Source organism: Malaclemys terrapin, chromosome 3 (genome assembly GCF_027887155.1).
Source record: "Malaclemys terrapin pileata isolate rMalTer1 chromosome 3, rMalTer1.hap1, whole genome shotgun sequence".
NCBI lineage: Eukaryota > Metazoa > Chordata > Testudines > Emydidae > Malaclemys > Malaclemys terrapin.
In genome coordinates this window covers 207076904-207093164 of record NC_071507.1, presented here as the reverse complement: position 1 = coordinate 207093164, position 16261 = coordinate 207076904, and the positions used below count along the sequence as shown (strand labels likewise).

Sequence of the window (16261 nt, the reverse complement as noted above, 5' to 3'; positions counted from 1 at the left end):
AGCATGAACGGGAGGAGAAAGAGAGACAGCATCAGCGTGAACGGGAGGAGAAAGAGAGACAGCGTCAGCATGAACGGGAGGAGAAAGAGAGACAGCATCAGCGTGAACGGGAGGAGAAAGAGAGACAGCATCAGCGTGAACGGGAGGAGAAAGAGAGACAGCATCAGCGTGAAGAGAGACAGAGACAGCATGAACGGGAGGAGAATGAGAGACAGCGTCAGCATGACCTGGAACTGGCGAGATTGAAGGGCAGCGAACCCCCGGCTGCGGTGAGTGAGGGGGGACCCAGGACTGCACGGAGCTTTGATAAGTGCATCATGGCCCCATACAAGGAGGGGGAGGACATGGATGACTTCCTGGAGGCCTTTGAGACGGCCTGCGAGCTGCACCGGGTGGATCCCGCGGACAGACTCCGGGTCCTTACCCCCTTACTGGACCCCAAATCCGTGGCATTGTACCGCCAACTGGGAGAGGCAGAGAAAGGGGACTACGAACTATTCAAAAAGGCCCTGCTACGTGAGTTTGGGCTGACTCCTGAGATGTACCGGGAAAGGTTCCGGAGTCAAGATAAAATCCCTGAGATCTCATATCTGCAACTAGCCGTCCGCATGGAAAGATACGCCAGCAAGTGGGCTGGTGGGGCCCAGACGAAGGAGGACCTGATTAAACTGCTGGTACTGGAGCAACTGTATGAGCGGTGCCCATCCGACCTGAGGCTGTGGTTGGTGGACAGAAAGCCAGAGAACCCGCGACACGCCGGGCAGCTGGCCGATGAGTTTGTAAAGAGCCGGTCAGGGGGTGGCAGGGAGGAGCCCCAAAGGAACAGGCCCGCCGCGATGCAGAGAGAGAGTCACCCTGGCACCTCCCAAAGGGGGAATATGGGGAATCCCCTCCCACGGGGAATGCCCAGCGTCAGGGATAACCGACCGGCTCGAGGGGACCCACAGGACATGAGCTGCTATTACTGCGGCCGAAGAGGCCACGTTCGGACCCAGTGCCCCAAGCTCAAGGACAGACTGAGCAGACCGAACCCGCATAGGGTTAACTTGGTAGAGGCCCAGACGGACGAGGGGCAGGCTTCTCACACAAGAGGGGCTGGCAGCTTATCAACTGCTCAAGAGAGAGAAGGGCCCCAGGCCAGCTCCTCTAGGGGGCTGGATGCCCCAGACTCAGGGTTTTTGGTTTATACGGTGGGCGCGGGGCTGTCCCTCCGGAGAGAGTACCTTGTTCCCCTGGAGGTGGATGGGAGGAAGGTCAATGGATACTGGGATACGGGCGCAGAGGTGACGCTGGCCCGGCCCGAGGTGGTGGCCCCAGATCAGGTGGTGCCCAACTCCTACCTGACCCTGACGGGGGTGGGCGGAACACCAGTCAAAGTGCCCGTGGCAAGGGTACACCTGAAGTGGGGGGCCAAGGAGGGCCCCAAGGATGTGGGGGTACACCCGTATTTGCCCACTGAGGTATTGATGGGGGGGGACCTGGAGAACTGGCCAAGCAACCCCCAAAAGGCACTGGTTGTGACCCGCAGTCAGAGCCGGCGAGGGGCCCTGCGCCCTGGCCTTGGGGGGGGTGCCTTGCCTGAGGCGCAGGACCCTAACCTGGTGGGGAGGGAACGCCCAGGGACACGGCTCAGGGAGGCTGCAGCTTCAAACCCAGCGGGCGAGAAAGAGCAGGTGGCCATCCCTGTCCCAGCTGCTGAGTTCCAGGCCGAGTTGCAGAGAGATCCCTCCTTGCGGAAGATAAGGGACCTGGCCGACCTCAATGTGGTACAGACCATGGGACGAGGTGGCCGGAAAAGGTTCCTGTGGGAGAAGGGGTTTCTGTACCGAGAATGGGCTCCCCCAGGGAAAATTGAGTCAGGGGGGATCAGGAGGCAGCTGGTGGTACCCCAGAAGTATCGCCGCCAGCTGCTGTGCCGGGCCCATGATATTCCCCTCTCAGGGCACCAGGGAACCTGGCGTACCCAGCAGAGGCTGCTACGGAGCTTCTACTGGCCGGGGGTCTTTGTTACTGTCCGACAGTACTGCGGATCCTGTGACCCCTGTCAGAGGGGGAGGAAGGCCTGGGACAAGGGGAAAACAGCTTTAGGACCCTTGCCCAGCATAAAGGATCCTTTCCAGAGGGTGGCCAAGGTTAAAAGGGCGGCTCTAAACCAAGAGAGCCCAAAGCACAGACCTCCAGACTGGAGCGCTGGGAGAAAACCACAGCCCAGTTGGAACCCCAGAGGTATGGGGGTGGGAAAAGGGCACAGGCCGCATAAACCTTCCCACATGCGAACTGCGAGTGCCATCAAGCACCCCCGACCTAAGGGGGGGCGTGGAACGGAAGGGGCCTGGTGTAACTCCCACCAAGGAACTGGAGGGATGCGGGGGCATCCATGGGAACGGGGGTAGGTTCGAACTTCCCCAGGTCACTGGCTAAAGTGACCCTGCTCAGTTCGGTCTCGAAGGGGGGAGAGATGTGACGAACTGGGACTGTTCTTGCTGGGGTGTGGGAATGCTGACAGGGGAGTGTGACTAGGATGGTCTGCATCGGGGGATGGGAGCCGGCCCAAGGGAACATACCTGAGCTTGTAACATGAGAACCCAGGAGGGGGTTGGAGGTCAGGTGACTCCGGGGCCCGGGGAAACCGAATAAAGGCTGTGGGAGGGGTCGCTGAAGGGAGTGTGCTGGAAGCAGGCTGGAGAGATGGCTAGGAGGCAGAGATGGCTCTGACCCCCCCAAGGGGGGTGGGCTGGCATGCCCTGGGACCCCAAGCTGGACCTAACTGAGGGGGGGCCCTGTTGTCTGTGCCTGCAAGACCTGTCTTGGACTGTATTCCTGTCATCCAAATAAACCTTCTGCTTTACTGGCTGGCTGAGAGTCATGGTGAATCGCAGGAAGCCGGGGGTGCAGGGCCCTGAGTTCCCCGATACTCCGTGACAGCTGGAAAGAAAGATGCTTTCAGAGCCTTGCCAGGAACCGATGTTCCGTTTGTCATTTGAGTTTCTGTGGATTGTATCCCTCGCTCTTTCCTTGGATTTGTCTTTATACTGCAGGGCCTTGCTGGGAGCTGGGTTCACTGCTCAGTTTGATGGGATCTGTAAGCATACGAGGCATTGCGCTCGTCCATCGCTAAATTCCATAACACCAAACTCAGTGTCACTGCCTCAAACGGGCCCTTGGCCTTGGCTTCAGCGCACCTAGCAGGACTAGAATTAGGGCCTTTTAAAAAGTCTCCATTTTAATGTCATTTGCTCACACATGGTACAAATGTATTCCACTTCCACCGCCAGACGTCTCAGCAAAAAACCGATGTTGCTTCGGATTTGCTGTCCCAGGCAGTGAGTGTTTTTCGCTGACGCTTGTGCGGTGAGCGCCGCGGGGCTGTTCGTGCGACAGGAACGTGCAGCGCGGTGAACGCAGCGGGGCTGTTTGTGCGACAGGAACATGTAGCGCGGTGAGTTCTGCGGGGCTGTTCGTGCGACAGGGAACGTGCATTGTGGCGAGCTCCGCGGGGCTGTTCGTGCGACAGGAACATGCAGCGCGGTGAGCGCCGTGGGGCTGTTTGTGCAACAGGAACGTGCAGCGCGGCGAGCGCCGCGGGGCTGTTCGTGCGACAGGAACATGCAGCGCGGTGAGCGCCGCGGGGCTGTTCGTGCGACAGGAACATGCAGCGCGGTGAGCGCCGTGGGGCTGTTTGTGCAACAGGAACGTGCAGCGTGGTGAGCACCGCAGGGCTGTTCATGCGACAGGAACGTGCAGCACAGCGAGCGCCGCGGGGCTGTTTGTGCGACAGGAATGTGCAGCGCAGTGAGCGCCGCGGGGCTGTTTGTGCGACAGGAATGTGCAGCGCGGCGAGCGCCGTGGGGCTGTTCGTGCGACAGGAACATGCAGCGCGGTGAGCGCCGCGGGGCTGTTCGTGCGACAGGAACATGCAGCGCGGTGAGCGCCGCGGGGCTGTTCGTGCGACAGGAACATGCAGCGCGGTGAGCGCCGTGGGGCTGTTTGTGCAACAGGAACGTGCAGCGTGGCGAGCACCGCGGGGCTGTTCATGCGACAGGAACGTGCAGCACAGCGAGCGCCGCGGGGCTGTTTGTGCGACAGGAATGTGCAGCGCAGTGAGCGCCGTGGGGCTGTTCGTGCGACAGGAACATGCAGCGCGGTGAGCGCCGCGGGGCTGTTCGTGCGACAGGAACATGCAGCGCGGTGAGCGCCGCGGGGCTGTTCGTGCGACAGGAACATGCAGCGCGGTGAGCGCCGTGGGGCTGTTTGTGCAACAGGAACGTGCAGCGTGGCGAGCACCGCGGGGCTGTTCATGCGACAGGAACGTGCAGCACAGCGAGCGCCGCGGGGCTGTTTGTGCGACGGGACATGTAGTGCGGCGAGTCTCATGGGGCTGTTTGTGCGATAGGGAACATGCAGCGCGGCGAGCGCCGCGGGGCTGTTCGTGCGACAGGAACATGCAGCGCGGTGAGCGCCGCGGGGCTGTTCGTGCGACAGGAACATGCAGCGCGGTGAGCGCCGCGGGGCTGTTCGTGCGACAGGAACATGCAGCGCGGTGAGCGCCGCGGGGCTGTTCGTGCGACAGGAACGTGCAGCGCGGTGAGCGCCGCGGGGCTGTTCGTGCGACAGGAACGTGCAGCGCGGTGAGCGCCGCGGGGCTGTTCGTGCGACAGGAACGTGCAGCGCGGTGAGCGCCGCGGGGCTGTTCCTGCGACAGGAACGTGCAGCGCGGTGAGCGCCGCGGGGCTGTTCCTGCGACAGGAACGTGCAGCGCGGTGAGCGCCGCGGGGCTGTTCCTGCGACAGGAACGTGCAGCGCGGTGAGCGCCGCGGGGCTGTTCCTGCGACAGGAACGTGCAGCGCGGTGAGCGCCGCGGGGCTGTTCGTGCGACAGGAACGTGCAGCGCGGTGAGCGCCGCGGGGCTGTTCGTGCGACAGGAACGTGCAGCGCGGTGAGCGCCGCGGGGCTGTTCCTGCGACAGGAACGTGCAGCGCGGTGAGCGCCGCGGGGCTGTTTGTGCGACAGGAACATGTAGCGCGGTGAGTTCTGCGGGGCTGTTCGTGCGACAGGGAACGTGCATTGTGGCGAGCTCCGCGGGGCTGTTCGTGCGACATAGAACGTGCAGCACAGTGAGCGCCGTGGGGCTGTTTGTGCGACAGGAATGTGCAGCGCAGTGAGCGCCGTGGGGCTGTTCGTGCGACAGGAACATGCAGCGCGGTGAGCGCCGCGGGGCTGTTCGTGCGACAGGAACATGCAGCGCGGTGAGCGCCGCAGGGCTGTTCGTGCGACAGGAACATGCAGCGCGGTGAGCGCCGCGGGGCTGTTCGTGCGACAGGAACATGCAGCGCGGTGAGCGCCGTGGGGCTGTTTGTGCAACAGGAACGTGCAGCGTGGCGAGCACCGCGGGGCTGTTCATGCGACAGGAACGTGCAGCACAGCGAGCGCCGCGGGGCTGTTTGTGCGACGGGACATGTAGTGCGGCGAGTCTCATGGGGCTGTTTGTGCGATAGGGAACATGCAGCGCGGCGAGCGCCGCGGGGCTGTTCGTGCGACAGGAACATGCAGCGCGGTGAGCGCCGCGGGGCTGTTCGTGCGACAGGAACATGCAGCGCGGTGAGCGCCGCGGGGCTGTTCGTGCGACAGGAACATGCAGCGCGGTGAGCGCCGCGGGGCTGTTCGTGCGACAGGAACGTGCAGCGCGGTGAGCGCCGCGGGGCTGTTCCTGCGACAGGAACGTGCAGCGCGGTGAGCGCCGCGGGGCTGTTCGTGCGACAGGAACGTGCAGCGCGGTGAGCGCCGCGGGGCTGTTCCTGCGACAGGAACGTGCAGCGCGGTGAGCGCCGCGGGGCTGTTCGTGCGACAGGAACGTGCAGCGCGGTGAGCGCCGCAGGGCTGTTCGTGCGACAGGAACGTGCAGCGCGGTGAGCGCCGCGGGGCTGTTCCTGCGACAGGAACGTGCAGCGCGGTGAGCGCCGCGGGGCTGTTCGTGCGACAGGAACGTGCAGCGCGGTGAGCGCCGCGGGGCTGTTCGTGCGACAGGAACGTGCAGCGCGGTGAGCGCCGCGGGGCTGTTCCTGCGACAGGAACGTGCAGCGCGGTGAGCGCCGCTGGGCTGTTCGTGCGACAGGGAACGTGCATCGTGGCTGTTCGTGCGACATAGAACGTGCAGCACAGTGAGCGCCGTGGGGCTGTTTGTGCAACAGGAACGTGCAGCGTGGCGAGCACCACGGGGCTGTTCATGCGACAGGAACGTGCAGCACAGCGAGCGCCGCGGGGCTGTTTGTGCGACAGGAACGTGCAGCGCAGTGAGCGCCGTGGGGCTGTTCGTGCGACGGGACATGTAGTGCGGCGAGCCTCATGGGGCTGTTTGTGCGATAGGGAACGTGCAGCGCAGCAAGTTCTGCGGGGCTGTTCGTGCAACAGGGAACGTGCAGCGCGGCGAGTGCCGCGGGGCTGTTCGTGCGACAGGGAACGTGCAGCACGCCGAGCCCCGCGGGGCTGTTCGTGCGACAGGAACGTGCAGCGCGGTGAGCGCCGCGGGGCTGTTCCTGCGACAGGAACGTGCAGCGCGGTGAGCGCCGCGGGGCTGTTCGTGCGACAGGAACGTGCAGCGCGGCAAGTGCTGCGGGGCTATTCGTGCAACAGGGAACGTGCAGCGTGGTGAGCCCTGCAGGGCTGTTCGTGCGACAGGGAACGTGCAGCGCGGCGAGCGCCGTGGGGCTGTTTGTGCGACAGGGAATGTGTCGTGCAAACAGAACTGGTGGGTGTGTCGAGTTCATCGGTAGGCAAGGCAGCCCCCTGGGGTCTGCAGACCCCAGCTTGGGAACCGCTGCACTAGGGGGTGCTGTCCCCTCAGACCCAGTGCTGAGAATAGGGGGCTCAGTGGGGGGCTCTGCTGTGGGGCTGAGGCTCAGTGGGGGGCAGTGCTGCAGGGCGGGGGCTGGGTGGGGGACTAGGGGCTGCGGGGCGGGGTCTGGGCGGGGGGCTGTGCTGTGGGACGGGGGCTCAGTGGGGGGCAGTGCTGTGGGGTGGGGGCTGGGTGGAGGTCTGGGGGCAGTGGGGCGGGGGCTGGGTGGGGGGCTAGGGGCTGCGGGGCGGGGGCTGGGCGGGGGGCTGTGCTGTGGGGCGGGGGCTCAGTGGGGGGCTAGGGGCAGTGGGGCGGGGGCTGGGTGGGAGGCAGTGCTGCGGGGCGGGGGCTGGGTGGGGGGCTAGGGGCAGTGGGGCGGGGGCTGGGTGGGGGGCTGTGCTGTGGGGCGGGGGCTGGGTGGAGGTCTGGGGGCAGTGGGGCGGGGGCTGGGTGGGGAGCTGTGCTGTGGGGTGGGGGCTCAGTGGGGGGCAGTGCTGTGGGGCGGGGGCTGGGTGGGGGTCTGGGGACAGTGGGGCGGGGGCTGGGTGGGACACTGTTCTGTGGGGCAGGGGGCACTAGGACATGCTGCCATACAGGGCTGAGACCCGGCCGTGCACACCCCTCACCCATCCCTTGGCCCTTTCCATCGCATGGGGCGCTTGCTCCCAGCACCTGCTTCCAAGGGGGCTCCGTGGGCGCCCCCGCCCCTCGCTGCTCCTTGTGGGGTGCAGCCTGGTGGCGTTCTGCTTTCGGGGGGAGCCGGCAGGGCACTGCGTGTGCCCCTGGCATGCCTTGCCCCCAGCAGGGACTGCGTGTGCCCATGGCCCTGCACAGCCCAGCATCCGGTGCCCCCGGGCCCCCCAGTGTTTCCTGGGGACACGTCACACCTGAGCCCAGCGGGGTGGCAGGCGACCCAGGCCGAAGCTGCCCAGTGGGAGCGCTGGGCCGGGGGAAGGGGGTGGGTCGCTGAGCCGGCCGTGACCCGTCTCTCTGTGCACCAGCTGGGGCATGGCCGTCAATGTGTATTCCACATCCGTGACCAGCGAGAACCTGAGTCGCCATGACATGCTGGCCTGGGTCAACGACTCCCTGCACCTCAACTACACCAAGATCGAACAGCTCTGCTCAGGTAGGGGCGCCCGGGGGCCTGACCCGGACCGCTCTAGGGCCAGGAGAGGAGGGGCCCAGCCGGGGAGAGGGGCCCCCTGGCCAGCACAGCCCCTGCCCTGGCCCAGCCGGGGAGAGGTGCCCCCTGGGGTGGCTGAGTCCCCAACCCCTGCCCTGTCCGTGCCCCTGCCAGGGCAAGGGGGGGCCCAGGGCCGGGATCCAGGGGCTGGGGGGCGTCGGCAGAGCATGGAAGCCAGGTGCCCTGTGCCTGTGCTGCCTGCAGAGGGTTGCCAGGTGTTCGGTTTTTGACCGGAACACCCAGTGAAAAAGGGACCCTGGCGGCTCCCGTTGGCACTGCCGACTGGGCTGTTAAAAGTCCGCTCGGCAGCACAGCCAGGGCCCGGGACTAATGCAGGCTCCCTACCTGCCCTGGCTCCACGCAGCTCCCACAAGCAGCCGCCGGGTCCCTGCAGCCCCTAGGCACATGGGCGGCTGGGGAGGTGCCATGCGCTGCCCCCGCCCCAAGTGCCGGCTCTGCAGCTCTCATTGGCTGGGAACTGCGACCAATGGGAGCTGCGGGGGCGGCGCCAGCGGGCAGGAGGGCAGCGCATGGCACCTCCCCAGCCGCCCATGTGCCTAGGGGCTGCAGGGACCTGGCGGCAACTTCCTGGGAGACGCGTAAGTGCCACTGGGACTCTGAACCCTCTCCTGCCCCCCAACCCCCCAGCCCAGAGCCCCCTCCTGCACCCCAACCCCCCAGCCCAGCCCTGCCCCCCCTCCTGCCCCCCAATCCCCTGCCCTGAGCCCTCTCCTGCACCCCCACCCCCAGCCCAGAGCCCCCTCCTGCACCCCCACCCCCCAGCCCAGTGAAAGTGAGTGAGGATGGGGGAGAGCGAGCAATGGAGGGAGGAGGAAGGAGTGAGCAGGGGCGGGGCCCCAGAGAAGGGGCGGGACAGGGGGGGTTGGTATTGTGCAATTAGAAAGTTGGCAGCCCTGTGCCCGCAGGTGCTGCCTACTGCCAGTTCATGGACATGCTGTTCCCGGGCTGCGTGCACCTGCGGAAGGTGAAGTTCCAGGCCAAGCTGGAGCACGAATTCATCCACAACTTCAAGGTGCTGCAGGCCGCCTTCAAGAAGATGGGGGTGGACAAGGTGGGTCCCTGTCCCCCCATCCACCCTGGGGGTCGGCACCCGGGGGACCCAGCCGGCTGGACTGGCCTGAGGGCCTGGACTGCTCACCCTCTGCCCCAGTCACTTGGATGCCATACGGCTTGGCGGGGGGGCTGGGCCCCCTCTCCTGACTGCCCTGCCAGGTGCTGAGTCGCCCCTGGAATGTGGGGACCCCGGTGTCAGAGATCGGGGGGTGGGAAGCCCAGCTGGAAGCCTGAGGCGAGTATGGACAAGGCAGAAGCACCAGCCTCCCCCCACCCCGTGACAACCAGCCTCCCCCCCGTACCTGCCAGCCACCCCCCACCAGAACCCCTGTGCGTGCCTGCCTGCCAGCCTCCCTCTGCCAGCCTCCCCGAGCTTGCCAGCCACCCTCTGCCAGCCTCCCCCGTACCTGCCAACCTCCCTCTGCCAGCCTCCCTGTGTCTGCCAGCCACCCTCTGCCAGCCTCCCCCGTACCTGCCAGCCTCCCTCTGCCAGCCTCCCCGTGCCTGCCAGCCACCCTCTGCCAGCCTCCCCCGTACCTGCCAGCCTCCCTCTGCCAGCCACCCCTTGTGCCCACCAGCACCCCGTGTGTGCCTGCCAGCCACCCTCTGCCAGCCTCCCCCATACCTGCCAGCCACCCCCCACCAGAACCCCTGTGCGTGCCTGCCTGCCAGCCTTCCTCTGCCAGCCTCCCCATGCCTGCCAGTCACCCCTTGTGCCAACCAGCCTCGCTCTGTGCCAGCCAGCAACCTCTCACACTTACCAGTCACCCCTCCGCCAAGAGCGCCGCATGCCCACCAACCACCCCCTGCAAGATTCCCCATGCCTGCCAGCACCCCCCGCATGCCTGCCAGCCACCCCCTGCCAGCACCCCCTGTGCCCGCCAACACCCCTACATTCCTGACAGTACACCTCCCACGTGCCTGCCAGCCACCCCTCACCAGCACCTCCCTGTGCTGCCAGCAGCCCCCACCAGCACCCGCTGCCCCCACCAATGCTTTGGACTGACAGACGGGCCAGTAGGAATTGGCATTACCCCAAAGTCTCTCAGCAGCCGTGGTTGTGGGCAAATGCCAGTTGACCTGCAGGAGCTGCCCCGGCACTGCCCCCGGGCGCGGTGGGGGAGCACGGGCCTGTCAGCCCCTCACGCACTGCCTGTCGTTCCAGATCATCGCTGTGGAGAAGCTGGTGAAAGGGAAGTTCCAGGATAACTTTGAGTTTATTCAGTGGTTTAAGAAATTCTTCGATGCCAACTACGACGGGAAGGACTACAACCCGCTGCTGGCGCGGCAAGGGCAGGAGGTGGCACCGTCTCCAAACCCAGGTGATCAGAACTTCAACAAACCCAAGAAACCCATTGGCACTGCAGGTAATGTCGCCGACCCCTGGAGGCAGCTGGCACCCCCGCCCCTGCGCCTGCAGGATCCCGACTCCGCCTGGGTCGCCCAGCTTGCTAGCATGGCCTTCGGCTGCCTGCCCCAGCCCCTGGTGCCAGTCGGGCCCTGCCCCTGGGTGGCGTGGTGCTGCGTGCGTTGTGTTGTTGGCTTGGGAGTGCCCGACCACCAGTGTCAAGTAGGTTTGGAGGGGATGGGGCAGCGCTGGGAGCGGGGTGAGTGCAGAGCTGGGGCTGCCTCCGTGTTTGGCCCCCCAGTGCCCGCCGGCAGCCACGGGAGGACACGGTCCAGCTGTGCCCGGCCACAGTGAAGGGATTGGCTGCCGAGCACACTGGGACCCTGATCTGCTCCCTAGACCTGGCCTGGGTCCTGGCAGGCAGCCCCGGAGCGATTCTGCGCTGGGGGCTGCCTCGGCCCGGGGTGTGGGGTGCCCCATGGCAGGGCCCATTGCCCACGCGGGCGCATCCTCTTCCCGCAGGCCCCTCCCCAGCGCGATGCAGAGTCCCACCAGTTCCCTGCCTCCCTGCGTGGCATCTCCCCCAAGCGCCCGCCCTCCCTGAGGACCCTGCCCTGCCCACAGCAGCCCACGGCCCTGGCCTCCCACGCCAGCCTCCGGCCGTGGGTCATCCTGGCCGCGGGCAGGGCATGGCTGGCTCAGGCTGGCACTCAGACACAGAGGGTGTTCTCCTTTCCCTCTCCCGTCCCCATCTCAGTCCTGCCCAGCCTGGCTCTGGCTCCCCCGTGGGACCGGGCACAGCCCGTTGTGTCCCCGCACTGGGAGCCCTGGCGTGGCCGCGCTGAGCGCTGGGGGCGGACGCCTGCGGAGTGAGCCCGGCCCGGCTCGGAACGGCAGGGCAGGGAGCAGCTGGGCGGGCACATGGCTGCGGCTCCTTTCAGCTCCTCCTGCTGCTTGGGGCCACGTGTCCCGTCAGGGCAGGGGGCGGCGAGGGGGGTGCAGGGCGATGGGCTGGGGGGCAGGGGGCGGCGAGAGGGGGCAGGGGTGGCGAGGGCGGTGCAGGACGATGGGCTGGGGGCAGGGGGCATCGAGGGGGGTGCAGGCAATGAGCTGGGGGCAGGGGACGGCGAGGGGGGTGCAGGACGATGGGCTGGGGGCAGGGGACGGCGAGAGGGGTGCAGGACGATGGGCTGGGGGCAGGGGGCGGCGAGCGGGGGCAGGCGATGGGTTGGGGGTAGGGGGCGTCGGGGGGGCAGGTGATGGGCTGGAGGGCAGAGGGCTGGAAAACGGGGTGTGAGATGGGGGTTGGCAGTAAGGGGGGCGGGACAGAGGTGGGGGGCAGTGATGGATTCGGTCGGCGAGGCGGGCAGGATGGGGGGAGAGCGAGAGGATGGGTGGTGAGGGGGCGGGAGGCCAGCATGGGGAGGCAGGATTGGGGGGACAGCGAGGGGATGGGTAGCGAGCGGGCGGGAGGCCAGCGCGGGGAGGCAGGATTGGGGGGACAGCGAGGGGATGGGTAGCGAGCGGGCGGGAGGCCAGCGCGGGGAGGCAGGATTGGGGGGACAGCGAGGGGATGGGTAGCGAGCGGGCGGGAGGCCAGCGCGGGGAGGCAGGATTGGGGGGACAGCGAGGGGATGGGTAGCGAGCGGGCGGGAGGCCAGCGCGGGGAGGCAGGATTGGGGGGACAGCGAGGGGATGGGTAGCGAGCGGGCGGGAGGCCAGCGCGGGGAGGCAGGATTGGGGGACAGCGAGGGGATGGGTAGCGAGCGGGCGGGAGGCCAGCGCGGGGAGGCAGGACTGGGGGGACAGCGAGGGGATGGGTGGCGAGGGGGCGGGAGGCCAGCGCGGGGAGGCAGGATTGGGGGACAGCGAGGGGATGGGTAGCGAGCGGGCGGGAGGCCAGCGCGGGGAGGCAGGATTGGGGGACAGCGAGGGGATGGGTAGCGAGCGGGCGGGAGGCCAGCGCGGGGAGGCAGGATTGGGGGACAGCGAGGGGATGGGTGGCGAGGGGGCGGGAGGCCAGCGCGGGGAGGCAGGATTGGGGGACAGCGAGGGGATGGGTGGCGAGCGGGCGGGAGGCCAGCGCGGGGAGGCAGGACTGGGGGGACAGCGAGGGGATGGGTGGCGAGGGGGCGGGAGGCCAGCGCGGGGAGGCGGAATTGGGGGGACAGCGAGGGGATGGGTGGCGAGCGGGCGGGAGGCCAGCGCGGGGAGGCAGGATTGGAGGACAGCGAGGGGATGGGTAGCGAGCGGGCGGGAGGCCAGCGCGGGGAGGCAGGACTGGAGGACAGCGAGGGGATGGGTAGCGAGCGGGCGGGAGGCCAGCGCGGGGAGGCAGGATTGGGGGGACAGCGAGGGGATGGGTAGCGAGCGGGCGGGAGGCCAGCGCGGGGAGGCAGGATTGGGGGACAGCGAGGGGATGGGTGGCGAGCGGGCGGGAGGCCAGCGCGGGGAGGCAGGATTGGGGGGACAGCGAGGGGATGGGTGGCGAGGGGGCGGGAGGCCAGTGCGGGGAGGCAGGATTGGAGGACAGCGAGGGGATGGGTAGCGAGCGGGCGGGAGGCCAGCGCGGGGAGGCAGGACTGGAGGCCAGCGAGGGGATGGGTAGCGAGCGGGCGGGAGGCCAGCGTGGGGGTGAGGGATGGGGCGGGGGGCCGGCGAAGGGGGCGGGATGGGGAGTTCCTCCTGCTGCGGATCTGCCCCGCCCCACCGCTGGGAGTGAGCACTGGCCTGGCAAAGGCCCTGCAGCGTTGCAGTGTCAGCAGCGGGGTGGGGGGGGTCCCGTGGGGGGCTCAGCCGCCCCTCCCCTGTGTGGAGCTCAGCCGAGGGGAGCTGGGGAGAGGCAGAGACCCGCTGCCCAGGCTCTGGGGGCAGGCGGGTTCCCCGGAGCGCAGCGAGTGGGGGCTGGCTTGAGGAGGGGCCCGCTGAGCTGGGGCAGGGTGGGGGGCGCAGCAGGGGAGGAGCCTGCTGAGGTCTGGGGGCCACGGGGGAGGCACCGAGCTGGGGCAGGTGCGTGGCTGTGCGTGGCACCTCCCCAGCATACGCCTGGCAGGGGGGAGCGCCAGTTCCAGGGGGCAACATCCGTACCCCGCTGCCCCCAGGGCCATGGGGCTGCCCCACAGGCATTCTTGTGCCCTGCCCTTCCCTGTCCCCCACAATTGCTAATGAACAGCCCCCCGAAGCCCGCACCACCATGGGGGAAGACCTTGTTCTCCCATGTGGGGAAACTGAGGCAGGAAAGACCCAGGACTTAGGGCATGGAACCCAGTCCTGTGCTCTGAGCAGTGCCACCCTGCACCATGGTCTGTGTCTGCAACCCCCTGCCCAGCACAGCCCTGTGTGACCCCTGGCTAGCGCCTGCCTGACCCGCTGCCCCCGCACCCCGCATGCCCGTGGCCCGCACCCCGCAGGGGAGGGCAGAGGCTCTGGGAGCAAGCTGTGCCTGGGTGGTGGGGGGCCGCGCCGGGACCCGTGCTAACCTCTGGCTGTCTCGGGCGGCTCTCTCCAGCCCCCCAGAGAACCTCCCCCACAACCCCGAAGACGATGCCGGTGCCAACCCGAGTGACCAACGTCATCCCCAGCAACATCACCCGGAAAAACCCACCTGCTGCCCGCAACGGGGGCAGTGAGGCCGACACCCAAATCCTGGAGCTCAACCAGCAGGTGGGCAGGGGCCGGAGGGTGGGGCTGCTCCAGGGGCACAGACTCCAGTCCCACGGGGGGCGCTGGGGAGCCCAGGTGCCAGGTCCCACGAGGGGCACAGACACCAAGCCCCATAAGGGGTACTGGGGGGGGCACAGGCACCAGTCCCGCTGAGGGAGTCCAGGGGGGCACAGGCGCTGGGTCCGTGGGGCTCTGAGGGACACAGAAGGCGGGTCCCGCAGGGCGCAGGGGGGCACAGGCACCGGGTCCGTGGGGCGCTAGGGGACGCAGATGCCGGGTCCCGCCGGGCACCGGTAACAGCCCCTCTCCCTGCCCAGCTCATGGACCTGAAGCTGACGGTGGACGGGCTGGAGAAGGAGCGCGATTTCTACTTCAGCAAACTGCGGGACATCGAGCTGATCTGCCAGGAGCATGAGAGCGAGAACAGCCCTGTCATCTCTGGCATCATCGGCATCCTGTATGCCACCGAGGTCAGTGCCCACCCGGGCGCCACGGGCGGCGTCTCCCGCTGCTGAGCGTCTGGGGGAGGCGGTCGTCTCTCGGCCCTGCCCCGGGCGGGGTCTGGGGCTCACCCAGACTGGTGCCAGGGCAGATCTTTGTGCCTGGCTCCATTCCGTTGTGTGGGTCTCTCCTCAGCGCCTGCCTGCTGGGCACTGAGCGCGGGTGGCTCCCGGGGAGGCCGGTCGGAGCCGTGCCCCTGGCGCTGGGAGCGGCTGGGGCTGAGGTCTCTCTGGTGGGAATCTCTGCGGGGGGTTTCCGTGGCCCGGGAGGCTCACGCCGTCTCTGTGCCCCCCACAGGAAGGCTTTGCGCCTCCGGAGGATGAGGAGGTGGAGGACCAGCAGCCAGAGGACCAGGACGAATACTAGCTCTGAGCCCTCCTGCATCCCGTGACGCCGCCCGGCCGTGCTCGGCCTGACATAGACACTGGAGGGTTTGCGGGTACAGCCGCGGCCTGCACTATCACACATTATAACAGTTTCAACCAACCAGCCCACCACCCCAGTGCTTTCTGTCCAGCCGCAGATCCTGGGACCCCACGGACTCCAACAAAGGCCTAGAGAGGAGAACCGACTTGTAAATACACATGGGGCTGCCGGGGGGGGAAGGGCCCTGGCCCCCTGCCCCGGCCCTTCGGGCCCCTCAGCACCTCATCCCCCTTATTTATTTCAGTTGTCACCTTTGGTGTGAGTGCTGCAGCCTTCCCCGGGAGGCTCCCGCCCCCGCGCCGCCCCGCCTGGCCCCTGTATTATAGCTACAGCCCGATCCCTTTGTATATTGCCCCGGGATGGAGTTGACTTGCACTTTGCCTGTTGTGGTCACGGGCGCCCGGTTGTCATGGCCTGGGAAGCGTGCGGGCTCCAGGAGCGTCCTGTGCCGCATGAGGCTTGGCCTTGCCCCGGCCTCGCAGGCACTGGGACGTCGCGTTTATTTATTGGTCTCACTTCACGTTGTCAAAAACGACGACTACGCTGCAAATGTGGCTTTCCCGGCGCACCGCCCCCCGCCTGCCATGCCCGGGGCAGGGGGTGCGGTGTCCGCACTCTGCTGGGCTCCTTAGCCTGGGGGCTGGCAGGATCCCAGAGCAGGGATGTGCCGGGGGGAGCGGGAGCCCCCAGGCTCCACACTGAGATCTGGGAATGTTCTTTTTCCCCTTCTGGTCACCCACCAAGAGCCCCTCCCTGACTGCAGCGCAGGGCACGTGGCCTGCTGCTGAGGGTGCGGGCCCCGGGCCTGGAGGTTCAGTGCCCGCCCCCCTGGGTTCCAGCACCACCGCCGGGGAGGTCCTGCCGTTTTGATGAGAATGCCACACAACCGCTGCTGCCTTGCCCGTCTCCCTGTTCGTATTGCCTGTCTGCCCAGTCGCCTGCTGTGCAAACCTGCATCTGTGTTACGTTGGATTTCAATAAACTGGTGTGGTAAACGAGTGTCCGGGGGCATCTCTAGCTCGGCTGCCCGGGCTGCCCCAGGCCGGGGGATGGAGCACGGGGTTCTGCCGGGGCCCAGCTCCAAAGGGGGTGGGCGTCTCAGGAGGGCTGGGCCCTTTGGAGCTGCGGAGGGATGGGCACCTAATGCCCTGAGGTGGGGGCAGGGCCCCGCCATCACTGCACAGAACGTGGCATCATGGCCAAAACCCAGGATTCCAGGGCAGAAGCAGGC

The 16261-nt window shown here is 67.4% G+C and overlaps 1 protein-coding gene across 3 annotated transcripts in view; it reads left to right on the top strand.

The window, feature by feature from the left end:
* MAPRE3 (microtubule associated protein RP/EB family member 3) overlaps nucleotides 1–16029 on the top strand; it is a 74663-nt gene extending 58634 nt beyond the window's left edge. For 2 of the 3 annotated variants that reach the window (XM_054023276.1, XM_054023277.1), the window contains exons 2-7: nucleotides 7834–7961; nucleotides 8945–9090; nucleotides 10258–10459; nucleotides 13949–14103; nucleotides 14421–14573; nucleotides 14902–16029. In XM_054023276.1, coding sequence (XP_053879251.1) covers nucleotides 7841–7961; nucleotides 8945–9090; nucleotides 10258–10459; nucleotides 13949–14103; nucleotides 14421–14573; nucleotides 14902–14970 — 846 coding nt within the window. In that variant the 5' untranslated portion in view covers nucleotides 7834–7840 and the 3' untranslated portion in view covers nucleotides 14971–16029. The remainder of the gene's footprint in view (nucleotides 1–7833; nucleotides 7962–8944; nucleotides 9091–10257; nucleotides 10460–13948; nucleotides 14104–14420; nucleotides 14574–14901) is intronic. The other variant, XM_054023278.1, reaches the window with a different exon arrangement.
* Nucleotides 16030–16261: the final 232 nt, after the last annotated feature.